The sequence below is a fragment of the Macaca thibetana genome, chromosome 17 (assembly GCF_024542745.1).
Source record: "Macaca thibetana thibetana isolate TM-01 chromosome 17, ASM2454274v1, whole genome shotgun sequence".
NCBI classification, from domain to species: domain Eukaryota; kingdom Metazoa; phylum Chordata; class Mammalia; order Primates; family Cercopithecidae; genus Macaca; species Macaca thibetana.
The window spans coordinates 24086221-24107565 of NC_065594.1; the positions used below are offsets into that span (position 1 = coordinate 24086221).

The window sequence follows — 21345 nt, forward strand, 5'->3', positions numbered from 1 at the left end:
TTTATTTTGAGAACTTCCTTACTTCCTTGCACTATAAGAACTTCCGGTGCATCAATGTATTTCCTGCCTCTGTCCTAGAATCAACCATTTCTTCAAGGAGTGCTGGCTCCTTTATTGAAGGATTGTATTAGAAGCAGATCTGGGCATTAGGTGTGCTCATTGCTGCAGGGGTATTGTTGCTTTTAAGCTCTCTCAGATGACAGCATAGAAATACGTGTGTATACTAGATCATTCCTGTTGCTCCACATCCTCACCAGCATTTTGACTTAACCTAATTTATTTCAACGCCTAGGTGGATAAATGTGTAATAATAAGTATGTTGGTTTTAAAGTTAACAGGCTGGAAATATGCCCTTACCTGTGTTAAGGATGTTCTCCTAAACTCACATCTCTTCCTCTGACTTCTATTTAAACTTACTGCATTTTGGCTGGTTGTATTATTTATATGTTGTTACTTTTTAAATAATATGCAGAATCAACCTTGCAGGGACCAGATGCCCTTTTAGGGCAGGCAGTGGGGGCTGTTTCTTTTCAGTGGTCCGTAGCAGGAATTATCTTTATCTGTCTTGGTATTGTGGATTACAACAGGGAGCAGATGGGTGGTCCATTTGCAGGAGCTGCCTTGATTTTGAGGGCCACAAAGCAGGTATGACGAAGACTAGGTCTGTTTCTCAGCCTCATCTAGGGAATGGTGCTCCCTCCTTTTCCTCCCCTCCTGGCCTTCATTAGGAATATCAGTTTTTGTATTATAGATAAGAATGCCTGTTTTAATTGTTGTGTCTGATAGGATGTCAGGCGATAAAGTTTTCTATATGTTCCCCTCCTAGTGTAATTTAGCGGTATATTTGATATGTTTATTCAGTCATTACATGGCCTGTATCCTGGATGCTCCCGTGTGTAGTAGACCTTTTGGCTTAAGGATAACCACTTGCAGTAAATATGCTTACTTTTTTTTCTTTTGGTGAGGTACTGGGGTATAAGAGTGGTCTGGCTCACTTTGGGAGGACGAGGCAGGCGGATCACAAGGTCAGAAGATTGAGACCATCCTGGCAAACATGATGAAACCCTGTCTCTACTAAAAATACAAAAAATTAGCCAAACACGGTGGCGGGCACCTGTAGTCCCAGCTACTTGGGAGGCCGAGGCAGGAGAATGGCGTGAACCTGGGAGGCGAAGCTTGCAGTGAGCCGAGATCACACCACTGCACTCCAGCCTGGTCAACAGAGCGAGACTCTGCCTCAAAAAAAAGAGTGGTCTGGCTGTAACATCTGCTTGCTGTTTAGGGATTAGCTGTACTTTCCGATTTCTACACGCAGAGTGAGCGGACTGGCCTATGTGGTAGGGAGTCTATTTCCTAACCAATTCTCTGGCCATTAATTTTTTTTTTTTCTTAATTTCAATAGTTTTTTTGGGTACAGATGGTTTTTAGTTACATGAATACGTTCTTTAGTGGTGATTCCTGAGATTTTAGTGCACCTGTCACCCAAACAGTGTACGCTGTCCCCAACGTGGAGTCTTTTATGTCTTACCTACCTCCCAGTCTTTGCCCCTGAATTCCCAAAGTCCATTGTCTCATTTTTATGACTGGCCATTCTTTTTTGCAGTAACTAGATGACTGTTAGGTCTTCATTTCTGTGTGTTTCCACCTTTATAATTAATGCAAATTAGTGGGATTTTCATAACTAATTTAGTAGTTGGTGTCCTTTGTATACTGCATGTTATTCTTTAGGCAGTGAGTCCATGCTAATTTTTAAAAAATATCTGTTTCAAAAATAGCGTACTGTAGCTATTATCACATGAAGAAAAAGCCTGTTATTTAGATTGGCCAGTTACTTGAACAAAAACATTTGTGGTATTCAGAATGTATCCAGTCTTAAATCTGAATAGTTTCCAAATGTCAAGTTGAAAAACAAACAAAAAATATATATATATACTTTGTATAAAGAACATGTTCATGTTGCCAAACACTGCTGAAAACGATAACGTTCCTTTTAATTTCTTTATACAGCAAATTGCACAGAGTTTGAAAGATGAACAGAAGAAGGTACCTTCAGAAGCTTCATTTTCAGATGTTCACTTAGAGGAAGGAGAGTCTAACAGTCTGACAAAATCTGGTATGTTATGATGTCTTAACTGCCAGCATTTATTCATTCGGGTTAATAAACCTTTATTGAGGACTTACCCTGTCCGAGGCATGAAAAACAACTTGTGCCTTTGAGGAGCCCACACTTTACTGGGGGGAAATTGCCAAGCCACAGACAGAATTCAGTGGTGAGTGAGATGCTGATAGTTTGCACAGGGTGCCCTTGGACCATGGATGAGGGGCACGGAATTTACGAAGGGAGATGAGCTCTGAGTGTGGGAAGGTGGGCTCAGTGTGGGGTGTGGTGTCTGAGAGCTATAGCGTGTTTATGAAGAGTGTGAGAGAGCCAGGTGAAGTAAGTTTGTTTAAGATAGAATAGAATGTAGGAAGGCATGCAGGAATGGAAAACCATGGCTATTTTGCATAATTCAAGTGGTTTGGTATGTTTGAGCCCAGGTTGAATGTGGGGAAGGAGCAGGTAAAATAGGCCAGATTGGGATAGATGTCTTGTAATAGTCTTATGGTCTTTGGACTTCTAGCTGGCATGGTGTTTCATGGTGACTGGACCATCAGATTTGCATTTTGTAAACATATTGAGTGTCTGTAACTGGAGTAAAATATTGACACAGTTGTATGGGATGGCTTGGACTAGGGTACATGTTATACAAGGAGCAAAACTGTCCCAAGAATCACCCTGGATACTCATTAGGGACGTAGACAGCAAGCTAGATGGGAAGTAAGCCATCCCCTCCTCACCCAGCTGTAAGAGTGGCCCTAAAGCTCAGCTCCCCATGGGACGTCTGGGAAGGTGGGTACTGTAACTCCCTGGGCTTTAAAGAGCCCCAGCTACTTCAAGATCCCCAGGTGAAGGGCATCATCAGGTGTTCTGAGTCTACTCTACAAACAGTTGTTACACTGAATCCAGACTGCCAAGCAGCTGGATATTACCCATGCGACAAAGCCATTTTATCACGCTTGCCCTGTAGGAGGGAGGACCTCACAGAGGGCTAAAATTTCCTCCTCTGCAATAGAACCCAAACCGTGTCCTACTATACCTCTTTATGAGTACTGGAGACATGAGAGTACATTTCTCTCTTGCCAACCCCAGCCTTGTGCATTTTCTCTTTCCCCGCTAAAGCCTACTTTTTAACCCATTACTGGCATTACAATGAGGCATTATTGGCAGAACTGTAGAGACTGATCAGGAAGTTATGTTTTTCCATTTGAAAGATAAAGGTGGTTTGAACCAGGATGGTGTTAGGGCGATGGAGAGAAATACAGAGATGAGGGATATGGTTAGAAGTTTGAATCAGTAGAATTTGATGGCCCTCAGATGTGGGGGTTGAATAAGGTCCATGTGGAACAACTGAGAGGGTCCGTATTATATGGTTCTAGAAGCTGTACTGTCCATTATGGTAGCCGCTGCCATTGAGCATGTGAAATGTGGCTAGTCTGAGTGTGCCATAATTGTGTAAGATTCACACCAGATTTCGAAGACTTAGTATGATATAAGGAATGGAAAACAGGCTGGGTGCAGTGGGTCACACCTATAATCCCAGCACTTTGGGAGGCTGAGGCGGGTGGATCACCTGAGGTCAGGAGTTCAAGACCAGCCTGGCCAACATGTGAAACCCCGTCTCTACTAAAAATATAAAAGTTAGCCAGGCGTGGCTGCATGCGCCTGTAATCGCAGCTACTCGGGAAGCTGAGGCAGGAGAATCTCTTGAACCCGGGAGGTGGAGGTTGCCATGAGCCGAGTTTGTGCCACTGTACTCCAGCCTGGGAGACAGAGTGAGACTCTGTCTCAGAAAAATAAAAAAAAGAATGGAAAATATCTTATTAGTAATTTTTATATTGATTACATGTTAAAATGATATTTTGGACATATTGGATTGAATAAAATATACTAAAATTAATCCTGCTTCCTTTTTTTTTTTTTTTTTTTGAGAGACAGAGACTCACTCTGTTGCCCAGGCTGGAGTAGAGTGGTGCTATCTCAACTCACTGCAACCTCTGCCTCCCGGGTTCAATCGATTCTCCTGCCTCAGCCTCCCAAGTATTTGGGACTATAGGCATGCATCAGCACGCCCAGCTAATTTTTGTATTTTTTAGTAGAGGTGGGCTTTCACTATATGTTGGCCAGGCTGGTCTCGAACTCCCGACCTCAGGTGATCTGCCTGCCTTGACCTCCCAAAGTGCTGGGATTATAGGCGTGAGCCACTACGCCTGGCCAATCCTGCTTTCTTTTTACTCTTTTTTTCCTTTCAAAGAGATGAGGTCTCACTATGTTGCCCAGGCTGGTTTCGAACTTCTGTGCTCAAGCAATCCTCCTGTTTTGGCCTCCCGAAGTGCTGGGATTACAGGCATGAGCCACCATGCCCAGCCATTTTTTTTTTCTTTTTTTAAATAGACACCGAGTCTTGCTGTGTTGCCCAGGATGGGTCTTGAACTCCTGAGCTCAAGCAGTCCTTCCACTTTAGCCTCCCAAAGTGCTAGAATTACAGACGTGAGCCGCTGGGCCTGGCCTCTTTTACTCTTTTTTTGGAGATAGGGTCTGGTTCTGTCAGGCCGGAGTGCAGTGGTGTGATATTGGCTTACTGCAACCTCTGCCTCCCAGGCTTAAAGCCACCCTCCCACCTCAGCCTCCCAAGTAGTTGGGACCGTAGGCTCATGCCATCCCATCTGGCTAACTTTTTTACTTTTTAAAATGTGACGTTTTACTGTGTTGCATTTATGATTCACATTGTATTTCTGCTGGGCGGCACTGCCCTAGAGCTGTAGAGAGAAAGACTGATTTAGAAATAAAGGATGAGGCGTAGTTGATGCTTTGGGCTTGTGTAAGATCATTCTAGGACAGAGTGTAGAGTGACTGTAGCAGACGTCTTGGGAGAGAAACCGAGCCAGTGCTGATGTTAAGCAGCAAATGGAGATAGAGGAGTAAACTGACAGCCAGCGAGGTCAGAAGTGGGCAAGTGAGAGAGTGTGATTGATGTCAGAGGAGGAGGGGTTGCCCATGTAGTTTGCGTAAACAGGTGAGAAGATCGAAATCTCTAGAACATTGTGGTTATAAAGTGGCATGCTAAGTTTTAAAACTTTAGAGGTGGAATAGTTGAGAGGAAGAAGGAAGTCTGCAGAAAGTAATAAGAATACAATTCTGCAAGTATTAAGAATTGCCCCTGGGGTAGGGGTGTGAGGATGGAAGAGAAAGTCTTTGGAGCTGAGAAGGTAAGGATGAGCAGCTCATCATCTGTGCAGTTATCAGTGTTATCACAATGGCGATAGAACTTGGGGTGGAAAGCAAGGCTCTAATCAGGTAGGAAGTGGAGCAAAACCAAAAAGAGTATGTCATGATCACTTTTCCTGGTTTCCTGGTTCCCACCTCTAAAGCTGGAAGTGAGAGAATGAGAAGCCTCTGAAAGGAGGGCTTTAAATGATGTGAAGTTCATGGCATAGAAGGAGGTGTCAGGGCAATTGGTGGTGAGACCATCTTGTGAAGAGACCAGTTATCAGTACCTTCTAAAAGCACAGCTTTGTTCTGTATGTAGAACAAGTAATGGGGAGGTCAGGCCCGCGGAGGACAATGGAGGCAGATGTGCAGGAGGGCTGTGGGAGAAGCCCTGGTCCCGGGGCCTGCTCTGCTCCTCAGGAGAGGCAGCCAAGGGGCACTTGGCTTTTGATGGTTTGCCCCGGTGAACTAGTATTAGTTACCCAGGAAAGGGGAAAATGAACACAAGCTGATTTCTGGCTTTAAAGTACTTAAACACATTTGTTTGACTAAACTTTTATTTGGGGGAATTCTTTTGGCACTTTATTTTGAAGAAGGGATCCTGCACATACCATATTCCTAAGGAAAAGTATAAATATTTCATCTCCTCAATATTCTTTGATGTAATTTGTTTATTCTTTTTCTTTAAGATACTTCATACAAATTAAATGTTAGTTTAAAGTGAGCTCTGTGGAAGAAATTGAAAAATTATACAAGTTAAGTAAGAGAGAAAAAGAAAAAAAATTATACAAGTAGTTTTTGTTTTTTGGAAAAAAAGCTTACAAAATTGTAAAGTGAAAGTACTAGCCGGGCACAGTGGCTCACACTTGTAATTCCAGCACTTTGGGAGGCTGAGGCAGGCGGATCACCTGCGGTCAGGAGTTTGAGACCAGCCTGACCAACATGGCGAAACCCCATCTCTACTAAAAATACAAAAATTAGCTGGGTGTAGTGGCACATGCCTGTAATCCCAGTTACTCGGGAGGCCGAGGCACGAGAATTGCTTGAACCCAGGAAGTGGAGGTTGCAGTGAGCCGAGATCATGCCACTGTACTTCAGTCTGGGAAACAGAGCCAGACTCTGTCTCAAAAAAAAAAAAAAAAAAAAGAGGCCAGACGTGGTGGCTCACGCCTGTAATCCCAACACTTTGGGAGGCTGAGGTGGGCAGATCACTAGGTCAGGAGATCGAGACCATCCTGGCTAACATGGTGAAACCCCGTCTCTACTAAAAATACAAAAAATTAGCCAGGTGTGGTGGCATGAGCCTGTGGTCCCAGCTAGTCTGGAGGCCGAGGCAGAAGAATCGCTTGAACCCAGGAAGTGGAGGTTGCAGTGGGCCGAGATCATGCCACTGCACTCCAGGCTGGGTGACAGAGCGAGACTCCATCTCGAAAAAATAAATAAATAAATAAATAAAAGGGAAGAAAGCACTAAGCCTCAACATTTCCCTCATCCCTTTCCCCTCAAATCTATGCCATACAACCTCCAGGCCTTCTTGTAAGCATATGCTGCTGTAACCATTTATAAAAATGAATTATGTTTGTTCTGTAACTTATTACAGATCATAGATATCATAGATCTACTTCTATATCATAGATCTACTTCTATTTTCTTATTATTGAAAACATTCCAAATATACAGAAAAGTAGAAAGATGAATGATGAACACCCATACCCACAACTTGGATTCGAGACTTAGCATTTTATTTTATATATATGTTTATATATATACGTATACACACACATACACACATATATACACACACATATACACTTATATGTGTATGTGTATATATGTATGTGTTGGGGTGTGCGTGTGTAAATATATTTGACGAACCATTTTAAATTATTGACATCATTGACACTTCACGCTTGAGTATTTCAGCATGTCCAAAACATAATGACATCTTTTATTTAACAATAAACCATTATTGCACTAAAAATTTAATGAGTTTGCTAATGTCCTCTAATGCGTAGACCATCTTTCAATATCACCTGTTGTCTCAAAGTATTATACCAGCTCCACTTTTTGTGGTTCATTTGAAATTTGGTCCCTCGACCCAGAAGTGATTGTACTTCCCTTACAGAGGTGTCTGCCCAACCACACTCCCCACCTGCTCTTCCTCACAGTCGCCAGAGGCTGCCTTTTCTGACTTTCCCACTGGTGGGGGGAAGCCCGCTCTGGTCACCTGGGAATTGAATGTACTAACTAGGCCTGTATGTGATTTGACTCAGTGTGGAAGACAGGCTGACAGGCAAACCTGCTTTGATTAATCCCCCTGTTTAGAAGTGCTTTGTTTTCTTGTTACTCCCCCACCTCCACAGGCTCCCACCTGCTTCCTCATGACTACATAGAGATCTGCCTCCTTTCTTTTTTTGAGACAGAGAATCACTCTGTTGCCCAGGCTGGAGTGCAGTGGCGCAATCTCGGCTCACTGTAACCTCCGGCTTCTAGGTTCAAGCGATTCTCCTGCCGCAGCCTCCCGAGTAGCTGGGACTACAGGCACGTGCCACCACGCCCGACTAATTTTTGTATTTTTAGTAGAGACGGAGTTTCACCACATTGGTCAGGCTGGTCTCGAACTCCTGACCTCATGATCTGCCTGCCTCAGCCTCCCAAAGTGCTGGGATTACAGGTGTGAGCTACCTTGCCTGGCCCTGGCCCGAGATCTGCTTCGTTTTTTTTTTTTTTTTTCTGAGACGGAGTCTCACTCTGTCACCCAGGCTGAGTGCAGTGGCGCGATCTCGGCTCACTGCAAGCTCTGCCTCCAGGGTTCACACCATTCTTCTGCCTCAGCCTCCCAAGTAGCTGGGACTGCAGGCGCCTGCTGCCACGCCTGGCTAATTTTTTGAATTTTTGGTAGAGATGAGTTTTCACCATGTTAGCCAGGATGATCTCAGTCTCTTGACCTCGTGATCCACCCGCCTTGGCCTGCCAAAGTGCTGGGATTACAGGCCTGAGCCACCGTGCCCGGCCTATCTGCCTCCTTTTTAATGGCTGCATTCTATAATGTGATTATGCTTTTCCTATATTCCATAAAGATTATTGATCACAATTTGGGAAAAGCAACTTGGACTGAGCATATATATATGAAGCTGGAATGTATGTATGTCCATATTCATGTGTGTTCTCACTTACTGTGTTAAATCTCGCCTGTCACTGATTTAGATTTCTCATGGTATTCTTGATGAAAACTGAGGCTGGAAAAAATTGGTGCCTTCTAGCTATTGACAGCTAATAAGAATAAACAGTTTATAGTTGCCATGTAAATTATTGTAAGACAAACATCCACATGTGTGAAATGTGTCTTCTTTTCCACTTGGGTTTTAGGTTCAACAGAATCCCTTAATCCTAGACCACAGACCACAATTTCTCCAGCAGATCTTCACGGAATGTGGTATCCTACGGTTCGAAGAACTCTTGTCTGTCTCTCCAAATTATACAGATGCATAGATGTACGTGTATCTTTACTGTGAATTGCTTGCTCCTTCACTTGAAATATTTTTAAATTTACATTTTAAGATCTTGATAAAGTATTTTGTTGGATATTCTTAAAATCATGATTTTTAGATATAGAAGTAACTTGAGGTCAAGCTAATTTAGGAATTTCTAACCTGAACTTTCTATAGAAACTTATAATTCAGTAATGGGCTTTGGGGAGTCTATGGACACCTCAAAATTGTGGGCAAATTTTGCGTTACTGTTTTATTTTATTTTGTTTAGTGCATTCCTGAGGAGAAGACCCTGACTGCATTTGGAGCAATGATTAAAGATAGCAGTCATGTAATGAATTGTCTAGATGCCACTATATCTTTTTTTTTTTTTTTGAGACGGAGTCTCACTCTGTCACCCAGGCTGGAGTGCAGTGGCCGGATCTCAGCTCACTGCAAGCTCTGACTCCCGGGTTCACGCCATTCTCCTGCCTCAGCCTCCCGAGTAGCTGGGACTACAGGCGCCCGCCACCTCGCCCGGCTAGTTTTTTGTATTTTTTCCGTAGAGACGGGGTTTCACCGTGTTAGCCAGGATGGTCTCGATCTCCTGACCTCATGATCCGCCCGTCTCGGCCTCCCAAAGTGCTGGGATTACAGGCTTGAGCCACCGCGCCCGGCTAGATGCCACTATTTCTTAAGGACATGGTTCAAAAGGAGTATGCATTTACCCTTACACCACAGAAATATTTTATACCAGAGTCCTAGGACTGCACAGTCATTTCATTGGGTCAGTAGAGTGTATACTACTCTATATTTAATTTAAAATGCATAATTGCTGGGCTTTGTGCTTATAGATTTTGAAATGCTACCAAAAGTGCCTTTTGCCCAGTTCTGGGACTCTTAAGGATGGGCCCAGATCACCTCTACAGACTTAGATGTCTCAGCCTTTTTGGCCAGCTGATGAGATCTCTTCCAGAGAGACGTTTGGACATTTGGCATCTCTTCCTCCCCAGGCTGTCTGTTAGGTTTATTGAATAATGATATTAGGCTAAGATTCAGCAACTTCCTGCAGTGGAGTCAGGATCCCAAGGAAAATACACAGGAGACATATTCCACATAGAACCCATTGTCATCACAGACTCTAGTAAAAAAAGCCTCTTAGGGTGCTTAACAGGGATTTTAGCTAAATAGTAGGTAGGCCTGAGGAGGTCACTATGCCAGTTTTGTCTTATGCCTTAGGCTTGCTTATTCTTTTTTCACCTAGCTTATATTCAAATCTTAACACTTTTAGTCTTACCGATCAAAGGTGAGGAAAGACAATCCAGTTTGTAAAATACGTTAAGGCTGAGCAGGGGAAGGCGAGGGTCTTGGTCTAAGCTGCTCATCTTAAGTTTTCTTAGGCAGGGTTAGTGACCCAGCAGATGGCAGCTCTAATTTCTCCTTCCTATAGTAATAGCCTTGTGGGAAACCACAGAACGGGGAGAAGCAATGTAAAAAGAGAACATCAAGTTGGAAACCAGGGCCCAGGACGGTGGCTCATATTTATGTAGAATGGAGGCTGGGAGAGAAGCAAGGGGACTGATGGGAGTCCTGGTCCAACCACCATGCCACACCTCTGGGAATGGCAGAATTAAATAATCGTACTGCCCATACCATTTTGTAACCTGTTTTCTTTTTTTTAACCCGATTATGAATTTCACCGCCTCCTTCAGCATTCTTTGATTTCTTAAACAGTATTCTATAATTTAGATTTAGTCTTATTTTATTTGTCAGTCCTCTGTCTTTGAACATTTATGTTATTTTCAGTTTTTGGCTGTTCTAAATAATACTGTAATGAAGAGCCATGTACGTGAATTCTTAAAATACAATTCTGATGTATTTTTAGAAGTAGATTTACTGAGGGTTTGTTTTAAAGTTGGTTTTAGAGATTTAAAAAACAGCCCCACGTGAGATCGTGTTGGAGCGAAGGCTCCATGAGTTCAGAACCATGCCTGCCTACATTTCTAGCCTTTAAGCACAGTGCCTAGCATGCTAATCAGTATTTACTGAAGGGTCACATGAGTGTTTCCAGAGATGACTGCACATTGCAATTCTATGTGTTGGTCTAGAGAGGTTGCATGGGAATAGGAAACCAGGAAGAATAGTAGGAGTAGTAAGTTAATCCCACCATGAGGACAAGCAGGTATTGTTATTTGCAAGTGCCACAGGCTGATTATTCTCTTTTATTCCACCAGAGGGCAGTGTTCCAAGGATTATCACAGGAAGCATTGTCTGCCTGCATTCAGTCCTTACTTGGAGCCTCAGAGTCTATCAGCAAAAACAAGGTTTGATGAAGTGTTAGCTGAAATCCTGTTTCCTGGTAAAATATTGTGGAATATAGCATTTAGTTATAGACACGGAAGTTTAAAGCTGTTTTGGCAGTAGGATTTGATTGAATTTTGAGGCTCTTTGAGAGAAGCTGTTATTTCATTATTGTGCTTAATAAAGACTGTACTATATAAGAGAGTCCAACTTTACTAAAGTACCAAAAGTGGTATTTAGGTTACATATTCTATAGGGTAAAGGTTTCTTGTTGTAGTCCTAGCCACTGGGGAAATGGTACTATTTCCCTGGAATACCAAGAAAGCATTTTCAAGGAAACATCATAATTTATAATCATCTCTATGATAATGTTTTAAATAGTTGAATGTTCTTGCATGGAGGAAATGAGTCAGTCAATTTTGAGGACAGGTAATTGTGACTCTGGGTTGTGTGACTAGAAGGAGTCGCCATGACTGTGTGGCTTACAGTTTTGTTTGTTTTTGAGACAGGGTCTTGCTTTGTCTCCCTGGCTGAAGTGCAGTGGTGTGATCATAGCTCACTGCAGCCTCGATCTCCTGAGCTTTATCCATCCTCCTCCCTCAGCCTCCCAAGAATCTGGGACTACAAGCATGTACCTTCATGCCCCGGCCAAGTTTTGTATTTTTTGTGGAGACAGGATTTTGTCGTGTTGCTCAGGCTGGTCTCAAACTCCTGGGCTCAAGTGATCTGCCCACCTCTGCCTCCCAGAGTGCTGGAATTACAGGTATGAGCCACTGTGCCCAGTCAATTTTTTTTTTTTTGAGAGAGGGTCTTACGCTGTCACCTAAGCTGGAGTGCAGTGATATGATCTCTGTTCACTGCAGCCTCAACCTCCTGAGCTGAAGCAATCCTCCTGCTTCAGCTTCCTGAGCAGTAGGACTACAGGCATCTGGCTAAACTTTTTATTTTTTGTAGAGATAGGATCTCACCATGTTGCCCAGGCTGGTCTCAAATTCCTGGGTTCAAATGATCCTCTTGACTCAGCCTTCCAAAGTGCTGGGATTACAGGTGTTAGCCGCCACACTTAGCAGTTTACAGTTTTTAATCCAGAAGGGATCTGGGGCTGAAGGCTGCTGACATGTGCTCCTCCCACAGGCCCTGAGATTTTTTTTTTTCCCCCCAGGAAGTACAGTATGTTCAAAAGTGTTGCTTTGCTTAACTCTCCTCTTAAAATACCTGTCACCTATAGGGAAGTAACTGTGGGAGCTGTTTGCAGCCAAAATTTTCTTCCCACTTGGAGTGTTCAAATCCTGTTAACTTTTTTTGACATATGGATTTATAAATGTGACTTTTAAGTTCAAGGTTTTTATATATATATTATATATATTATGTAATATATAATATATACATATGTAGAAGTTATATATAAATCTCCACAGAATAATTTGGGATCTTGTTGCTAGGAAAGCTCTATCTTTGTGACCACTATATTTTTCTCATTCATGAAATGGAGAGGTGAAATGAAATTTTCACATGGGGACTAGAAATAAAGTTATAGACAGGCAGATTTAAGTTTTAACAAGTATTTCCAAGTCTGTACCCACACATTTTTGATAATAGGTGAAATTAGAAAACACATGTATAATGTTAAGGAAATGGTTAAGTAAATTGTGGCATGTTTTATATAGCAATATTACACAGTCATTAAATTTTTTAAAATGAAACAATAAAATTTAACTTAAACATATTAAGACAATAGATATTTAAGATGCAAATCAGATATAGGGTATGACTATGTAATAAAATGCATTGAAGAAAATATTTAACAGTGAAAGCTTTTAGGTAACTATGGATGATTTTTCTCTCATTCCCTACACATTTCTTTATTTTCTACAGTGATCATGTGTTTCTCAGATCTCAGGAGGGAAAAATATGACCTAATTTAAAAAAAAGTTCATAGGCTTGTGTCCTCTTGTACCACTGTCCTCTCTCTCTCTCTCTCTTTTTTTTTTTTTTTTTTTTTTTTTTTTTGGAGACAGAGTCTCACTCTCACCCAGGCTGGAGTGCAGTAGCACTATCTCAGCTCACTGCAACCTCCACCTCTTGGATTCAAGCCATTCTTATGCCTTAGCCACCCAAGTAGCTGGGATTACAGGTGTGCGCACCATGCCCAGCTAATTTTTGCATTTTTAGTAGAGACAGGGTTTCACCATGTTGGCCAGGCTGGTCTTGAATGCCTGACCTCAAGTGATCCACCCGCCTTGGCCTCCCAAAGTGCTGGGATTACAGGCGTGAGCCACTGCACCCGGCCATGTCCTTTCTTTTAAGGGAGGCATGAAAAGCGTTTTAATTGTTGGGTCTTTTGCCCTCATTATCTGTAGGCCATCCTCTTTTATCTAATTCTGTTTCCTGCGTATTATAAGAGTTTAAGTATGTATGGAGAAGCTCTCAATTTGATAGACACTAGCTTATTATTTTCATGGTTGAGCTTGTGTACTTTTGGTTTTTTTTGAGACGGAGTCTTGCTCTGTCGCCCAGGCTGGAGTGCAGTGGCGCGATCTCGGCTCACTGCAAGCTCCGCCTCCCGGGTTCATGGCATTCTCCTACCTCAGCCTCCCTAAGAGCTGGGACTACAGGTGCCCGCCACCACGCCCAGCTAATTTTTTGTATTTTTAGTAGAGACGGGGTTTCGCCGTGTTAGCCAGGATGGTCTCGATCTCCTGACCTCGTGATCTGCCTGTTTTGGCCTCCCAAAGTGCTGGGATTATAGGCGCGAGCCACCACGCCCGGCCAAGCTTGTGTATTTTTATCTTAAAAGTGATCAGTGAAAATCGGTTGATGTCTTAAAGAGTTTTTTAAGGCAAGAAATTGTTCTTACATACTTAAACTGAGCACCTGTCAACAAATTAACGTGATACTATTTGCTGTATTAGAATAGCTTTTGTAAAGTAATAAAATCTATACAATACTATTTTTGGCATCAGAGTTGTTAGGTCTTTTAAAAATAGAGCAAGTATTTAAAGTCTGTAGCATTTCCCACTTACCTGGTGCTTCGTGTTCCAGGATGCAAAGTGAGTTTCCGTGACATAAGTCATTGATTATGTTTATTAAAACTGGTGGAGAGAGCGAGCGAGACTGGGAAGGAATCTTCATTTAATAACTCCTTTAACATTTATATTGCTTACTGAAAGATAACTTTATCTTTTCCTAAGGTAATATAAAAGCTTCATTAGCAATATTTTCAAAATAAGATTCTGCCTTGAGTAACAGCAAGAAGGAGCAAATACAGCCTTGCTCTTACTACTATACAAACTCTTTTCTGAAATGAGAGCTATGATTATTCAGTATTTGAGGATTGGGTCAGAGGTTTGAGAACTGAGCTTGAATCACAAGACTCTTGTGGATGGGTCCTGAGAGGGCAGAAGGACATGCTCGACCTTCAGGGATGTGGGTAGTCAGAGCTCTGTTGGTGGCAGGAGGATCCAAAATGGCAACCCCAAATCGTTTTACATTTGTATAAATATAAGTATGTCTGATGTTCTAGATATCGAAACTGCTTTGACCAAATAGTGAAAGCCATGTTCCTGAGGAGAAACTAGAATGCCAGGCCAGGTCAGGATCGTGCTTATTCTTTGAGCCTTTCTTTACCTCCTCTGCTCTGGGCCACTGTTAGGCTGCATCATCTCTTCTACCTCTGCACCAGGGGAAACTAGATTGGATTTCTCTCTGTAAATGTGTTGCTTTACAGCCTTGTGTCTGACTTTCTTGGATTTTTAAAGTAGAGCAAGTGATAGTGCGAATAAGAGTTTGAAGCAAGATTTTTTAACTTAATTCTAGCATGAGGAAAGTTCATTGCACAACAAAAGAGAATTGACACCATAGGCTATAAACCTAGGTAGATTAATGTTGATTAATAATATATGCTTTTATTTTGATTTAATATGTGATCATATCCATTTTTCTGTTTTATAATTTAGACTCAGATTGATGGACAACTTTTCTTAATTAAGCACCTTTTGATACTTCGTGAACAAATTGCTCCATTTCACACTGAATTCACCATTAAGGAAATTTCCCTGGACCTCAAGAAAACTAGAGGTACTTGGCTGTCCTGGCTGGCACACTTGGCTATGTTTGATCTGTCCAGATGTGTCAGCACAGGTTTTAGGTTTATTTTATGTTCATCTGCAATTTTTTGCATGCTTTGCTTGCTAAATATGTTACTTGTTCGTACTGAGCTGAGCTGTCACCATGCTAACGACTTCTAACTTGCTGTATTTTCTTTATGAAGGGAACTGTATCTGGACATTTCAGTTTGTAGTATTAGACTCATTTAGACTCTGCCACATATTCCTACAACCAGTTAAAAAGTGAAAAATCTGTATAATAACTGTTTCCTAAGTAAATAATGTCAACTAGTTGGGATGACTTTAAGCACTGAGTTGAGTTTGTCAGTTTATGAAAATTCAGGAAGCCAGCTGGGTAAAATGAGAAGCGTACTTATCTAAGAATTTGAAAGAATTGGGTTTTCTTCCTGTCCCATCATTTCCTGGCCCTTGTGTGATCTTGGGTGGGTGTTTTAGCTTCCCCACGCCACCCTCCTTTTAGGTAAAATGAGCATAATGAACTTGTCATGATACCTTCACGAGGTTATCAAGCTCATTAAGACCGAAAATGAATGAAAATATACGTTGACATCTTTGTAAGTTTTAGGTGCTTAAATAAACTTCAGTGGTATTAAATCAGTAATCATATAAGATAGGATCTTTGAGTTGGTAATAGACATTGAATCATCTTGAGAAAGATGATTCATCCATCCTAGTGATTTGCCTCTGAATTGGTAAGAGATGATTTCTAAAAGATCAGAGTAGTTAATTTCTAAGATAATTGATCTTAAGCAGTTAAGGATATACCATAAACATCCCTCACGTCCCTTAATTACTTACAAATTTATGTAAACTTTATCTTAAACGTTTTTAAGAGATTTATGCTCTGCTGCCTTAAGCCATTCATTTATGTAATCAGTTAACTTCTCTCTAATGTTTTGGGGCAATTAAAAAAACGGTCACTCAAATTATTTTCTATGTGTTACAGTTTAGAGGAACCCCAAACAAGGATGTTCAAGGATAGTAGGTTTTTAGTTCCCCAATTCCTTTGCTTATCTGACAGTGGATTTGATTTAACTCACCGGAGAGCCAGGGTAACCGCTTGATGAGTCCTCTTAAAACAGTTTGCTCTTTTTCGTTCCTTAATGCTCTCTCTTGTCCACCACAGAGAATATGTTTTGGTTCTGTAAAGCATGTCTGTTATGTACTTTGTGATTTTTAAATTTTAAAATTATTTTTGTTTTTTTCTCTAACCTTGAAAGTGGCATACTATGTGTTTTTGTTTTGGTTTGGTTTTTAAATAGGAGCCAGATTTCCTGGCTTTTGCCTTTACAGAACACGTAGGTTTTTTAAAACTTACTCTCATCAGAGGCTTCCATCTCCCACCCATTCTCTTTGATTTCATTCATTCCTTTCAGTGTGAGATGTGGGAATCATACTCTTACACTTTGAAGAATTCCCAGCTTCTGACAGTTCGTACTTTAAGTGATGGGATAGAGCAGGGTTGATTTACTTTCTGTCATTTTTTTCTAATTTGTAATTTGTTGCTGCTTGGTTCTAGTATAGATCAACTGAAGTGAGAGAAAGTGAAATATCTTGAGATTGTGGCAAAATCTGGATTGAAAGTATGTTTTCCCCCAAATATTACAAAGCCTGTGTAACCCTACCATATGATGATTTGATTCTGTGCAGACAGAATCTTTGAGGGGTCTTACAGAAAAGACAGCAGACACAAACAACTATTTACTAAAGCTTTACTCTGAGTACTGAACTGATAGAGAGAGGTTCTTCTTCATTACTACGAGGGTCAAGGCAGTAAATATTATGGTACTGTGTGCTTGCAAAACTAGGTTGGAAGATTTCATGCTTTGCTTTATCTAGTCTGGCAAAGCAAAGAGATGTTTTTTTCTTACTCACTTAATAATACTTGCTGTCTTTACTTTTACGCCTCTAACCTCTCAAGACTAACATTATATCGTATTGCATTTGAACATCAATGAGACCTCAGCTAATACTTTACATAGATTTTAGTTAGTCTGGAGGTTAAGGGGTAAATATGTCCTTTTGGTGTTTTCTTCTTGGCTGACACATTAGTTTATTCACTCTGCTTCAAATGAATAAATTTCCGTGCCAGCCAGGATTTTAACAAACAAGCTGGGTAAGTATATGAGTATTTCTTAAAAACCTATTTAATATCCTAAAAGTAAAGCAGTGAGATTTTAAGGGGCCAATTACCATTTATCATTTTTCTTTTTTTTTGGTAAGTGAATAATTGAGATTAATAGTCATTTTGCAATTCAAACTTCTGGAAAATAACTCTGTGAGTACTGTAGCCATCATTGGTGCTCATCTCACTCTCAGCCTTTCATGGAGGTGAGTTGCTGAAGGTGAACTGGCTTTTTGCCTTGTGGTGGTAGAGAACTGGTGTATGTTACACATGGCTTTGCTGTTGAAACTTTCCATGTTCACTGGATGAGTAATTTTGTTTCACAGATGCAGCATTTAAAATCCTGAACCCTATGACTGTTCCAAGATTTTTTAGGCTGAATAGCAACAATGCCTTGATAGAGTTCTTGTTGGAGGTGAGAAGGAGTCTGTTTCATTGGTGGTGGGAGATAAACGACATTGTTTACATGTCTGGTGATTTCTAGGCACATAAAAACAGGAGGAAATTGTTATCTTTTTTTAAGGGTACTCCTGAGATTAGAGAACATTATCTTGACTCTAAAAAAGACGTAGACCGTCATCTGAAATCGGCCTGTGAGCAGTTTATTGAGCAGCAGACCAAGCTGTTTGTAGACCAGCTGGAGGAGTTCATGACAAAGGTATGGCCCTTAGTGCCTATTTGGTGAAGTCACTTTGCCTTCTTCCCTAGGCTTCCTCTTCAATTACTCTCTTGTGTGAACTCCAGCAGAAGGAGATAGTGAGCCCAAGTCTTAATGATTCTGTCTAGGAAATCACTGTGCTTTTTGGTTTTTGGACTTTTGGATACACTTGCACAGTTTTTGTTTTTAAGAGGAAGAGTGGAAATATTGCAAAGCTAGTTATAGCCGACCCCTGGTTAGCTGTGTTCTGTTTATCTGCCTTGTAGGTTATCTGCATGTGGGCTGGGACTCTCACTTTCTGCTGGAATCTCACTTTCTCCTGGACCTGCATGGCAGCAACCACGGTCCTGGGAATCAGGGTTTCCCATTCTTAAAATGGGTGATTTGTTTTCCTCTTTGTTTTACATGCCATTTCTCTCTTCCGTTTTGCATGGATAATTGAGAATTGAAGAGTTTCATAACATAGCATTGTTAACTGTCAGATATATGGATTTAATATACAGTCAGTCCTCCTTCACATCGGTGGTCTCTTCCTGGAAACTGACTTTAAGTGAAGCAACATAAAATGAAACCAATTTTTTTTCCTTATCCACAGTATAATGAAGCAATGTTAAACCGTTGAAGGAAACAACTTTATTTGAGGACATGCTGTGCGTCATTTCACTTAAAGTCACAGTTTTCAGGAACCTATTGCTGATATTAAGTGAGGACTGACTGTGTGGATAGTATATTCTCTCTGTCTCTGTCTTCTAAGCTGAAATCCATTAACTGGCGAATGCTAGCAAAGAGAAAAGCAGATCATGGCTATTTTGACATTCTTGTTACGTCCTAATCATTTAAAAAAAATTTAAGTGTCATCACTAAGGACTTAAAGATATTTAAGAAGTCTTGAAATTAGGCTGGGTGTGGTGGCTCACACCTATAATCCCAGCACTTTGGAAGGCTGAAACAGGAGAATCGCTCCAGCCCCTGGAGTCTGACACTGGTTAACAGTCCTGGGCAACATAGTGAGACCTAGTCACTAAAAAAAATGAACAAAATTAGCCATGTTTAGGGGCATGTGCCTATAGTCCTAGCTGCTTGGGAGGCTGAGGTGGGAAGATTGCTTGAGCCGGGAGGTCGAGGGTGCAGTGAGTCAAGATCAGCCCACTGTACTCCAGCCTGGGTGACAGAGTGAGACTGTCTCAAAATAAAGTAAAATAAAATAAAAAGAGAGAAAGAAAGAAAAAAAGTCATGAAATTTTTATTTATTAAGCCACTACTGTGTACCCCAGACTTGTATCAGAGGACATCATAAAAAGAATAAAAATATGATGGCTTGGCCAGGCGTGGTGGCTCAAGCCTGTAATTCCAGCACTTTGGGAGGCCAAGATGGGCGGATCACGAGGTCAGGAGATCGAGACCATCCTGGCTAACACGGTGAAACCCTGTCTCTACTAAAAAAAATACAAAAAACTAGCTGGGCAAGGTGGCAGGAGCCTGTAGTCCCAGCTACTCAGGAGGCTGAGGCAGGAGAATGGCGTAAACCCGGGAGGTGGAGCTTGCAGTGAGCTGAGATCCGGCCACTGCACTCTAGCCTGGGCGACAGAGCGAGACTCTGTCTCAAAAAAAAAAAAAAAAAAAAAAAAAAAAAAAAGAAAGAAAAAAAAATATGATGGCTCTTATTTTCAAATTTGACTAATCTTAACTGGACAGACAAGATATATGTATGAAATAACAAGGAGACAGCTAAGCAATTGTTCTTTAGAAACTTCTTGTTGAGTCCATCAGTGCTAACATGCTTGAAGCCTGCGGCAAAGACAGAAAATACGACTTTTAAAAAATAATTAAAAAGGCCAAAAATGCATAGAAATGTTAAAACAAAGTACTCTTTTGTTTATCACTGGCATATACTGCTTAAGTGGATTTTACTCCAAGTATTTGGAATGTGTGTATATATGCATTTTTTCCCACCACAAAAATGTAAAAAAGCAGGGGGGTAGAAATGCTTTCTTCTAGGTTTTGATTTTTTAAAAAAGGTTTGAGTATTGGTACTTTGTAATTTACAGATAACTTACAGTTTTTACTGAAACTACCCTTGTGAAAAACAAGTTGGTAGATTGTAATGTGTATTTCTGGGAGAACATCCACATAGTACTGGTGGGAAGTATTATAGATGAATATTGTACGATAACAGAACAGCAGAATGAATCTTCTGAAATAAGCAAGTTGATTATAATGAAATCTAAGATTAAAGGGTTGTTCTAGAACAGCACAGTTTTTCTAGATATCAAGAGAATAAAAATTCACACATGCCCATGATCTTAGCTACTCTGGGTGGCTGAGGTGGGAGGATGGCTGAGCCCAGGAGTTCAACACCAACTTGGGCAACATAGCAAGACTCTGTCTCAAAACATTTTTCTTTTTTTTGAAAAAGGAAATAGAGGTTTATGTAGAAAATATTCCAAGTCTGAATTATGTAATGGTTCTCCATGGACATGCTACATGCGTATAGCAGGGATCCCTGAACAAATGTTCATGGACCTGTTTTTATATTCCCTTTGTAATGGGATCGGGAAGGGAAAGGTCTTGGCTCTCATCCCCGTGAGAAGCCAGTCTCGTCCTGCATAATCAGTCTCTGCTGCCCTTGCTCAGACCACTTGTACTTGCCTCCCTTTTCCTCTGTCAACCCTGGGCCCTCACTGCTGCTGGCTGAGTTTCTACTGAGTGGACCCCACAGCCTGGAGGACTGAGTTCCCTTTTATGGTGTGTTATTCCAGATTCAGTTCCCTTTCATCCTGTGGCATAGAGTGAGTCAGAGACAAAGATACATATATGTGTGTGTGCACGCGCACACACACACATGCACACACACACACACGTGACCATTTGAGACACTGCATCTTAGAATTTGTGGACCAAAGATTTTTCACTTTTTACCTGGTGACTGTTACTAGCATTCTGAATAGCAGAGAAAGAGGAAGATTTTATAGAAAACTTTAAAAGGTAAACCTCAGCATTAATTACCTGCAAGTGCAGAATCTCATGCCTCTTTTATTTAGTTAGGTTTTTTTTTTTTTTTTTTTTTTTTGGGCAGTCTTGCTCTTGTTACCCAGGCTGGAGTGCAGTGGCACGATCTCAGCTCACTGCAACCTCCGCCTCCTGGGTTCAAGCAATTCTTTTGCCTCAGCCTCCTGAGTAGCTGAGATTACAGGTGTGTGCCACCATGCCTGGCTAATTTTTTTTGTATTTTTTGCAGAGATGGGGTTTCACCATGTTGACCAGGCTGGTCTCAAACTCCTGGCCTCAAGGGATCTGCCCTCCTCGGCCACCCAAAGTGCTGAGATTACAGGCAGGAGCCACTGTGCCTGGGCTTA

At 41.3% G+C, this 21345-nt stretch overlaps 1 protein-coding gene across 1 annotated transcript in view; it reads left to right on the top strand.

Moving 5' to 3' along the window:
• The window catches only part of COG3 (component of oligomeric golgi complex 3), a 73713-nt gene that overhangs the window by 37238 nt on the left and 15130 nt on the right, over positions 1-21345 (top strand). The window contains exons 14-19 of the mRNA XM_050766185.1: positions 2008-2113; positions 8678-8802; positions 11013-11102; positions 15036-15156; positions 17658-17746; positions 17855-17989. Coding sequence (XP_050622142.1) covers positions 2008-2113; positions 8678-8802; positions 11013-11102; positions 15036-15156; positions 17658-17746; positions 17855-17989 — 666 coding nt within the window. The remainder of the gene's footprint in view (positions 1-2007; positions 2114-8677; positions 8803-11012; positions 11103-15035; positions 15157-17657; positions 17747-17854; positions 17990-21345) is intronic.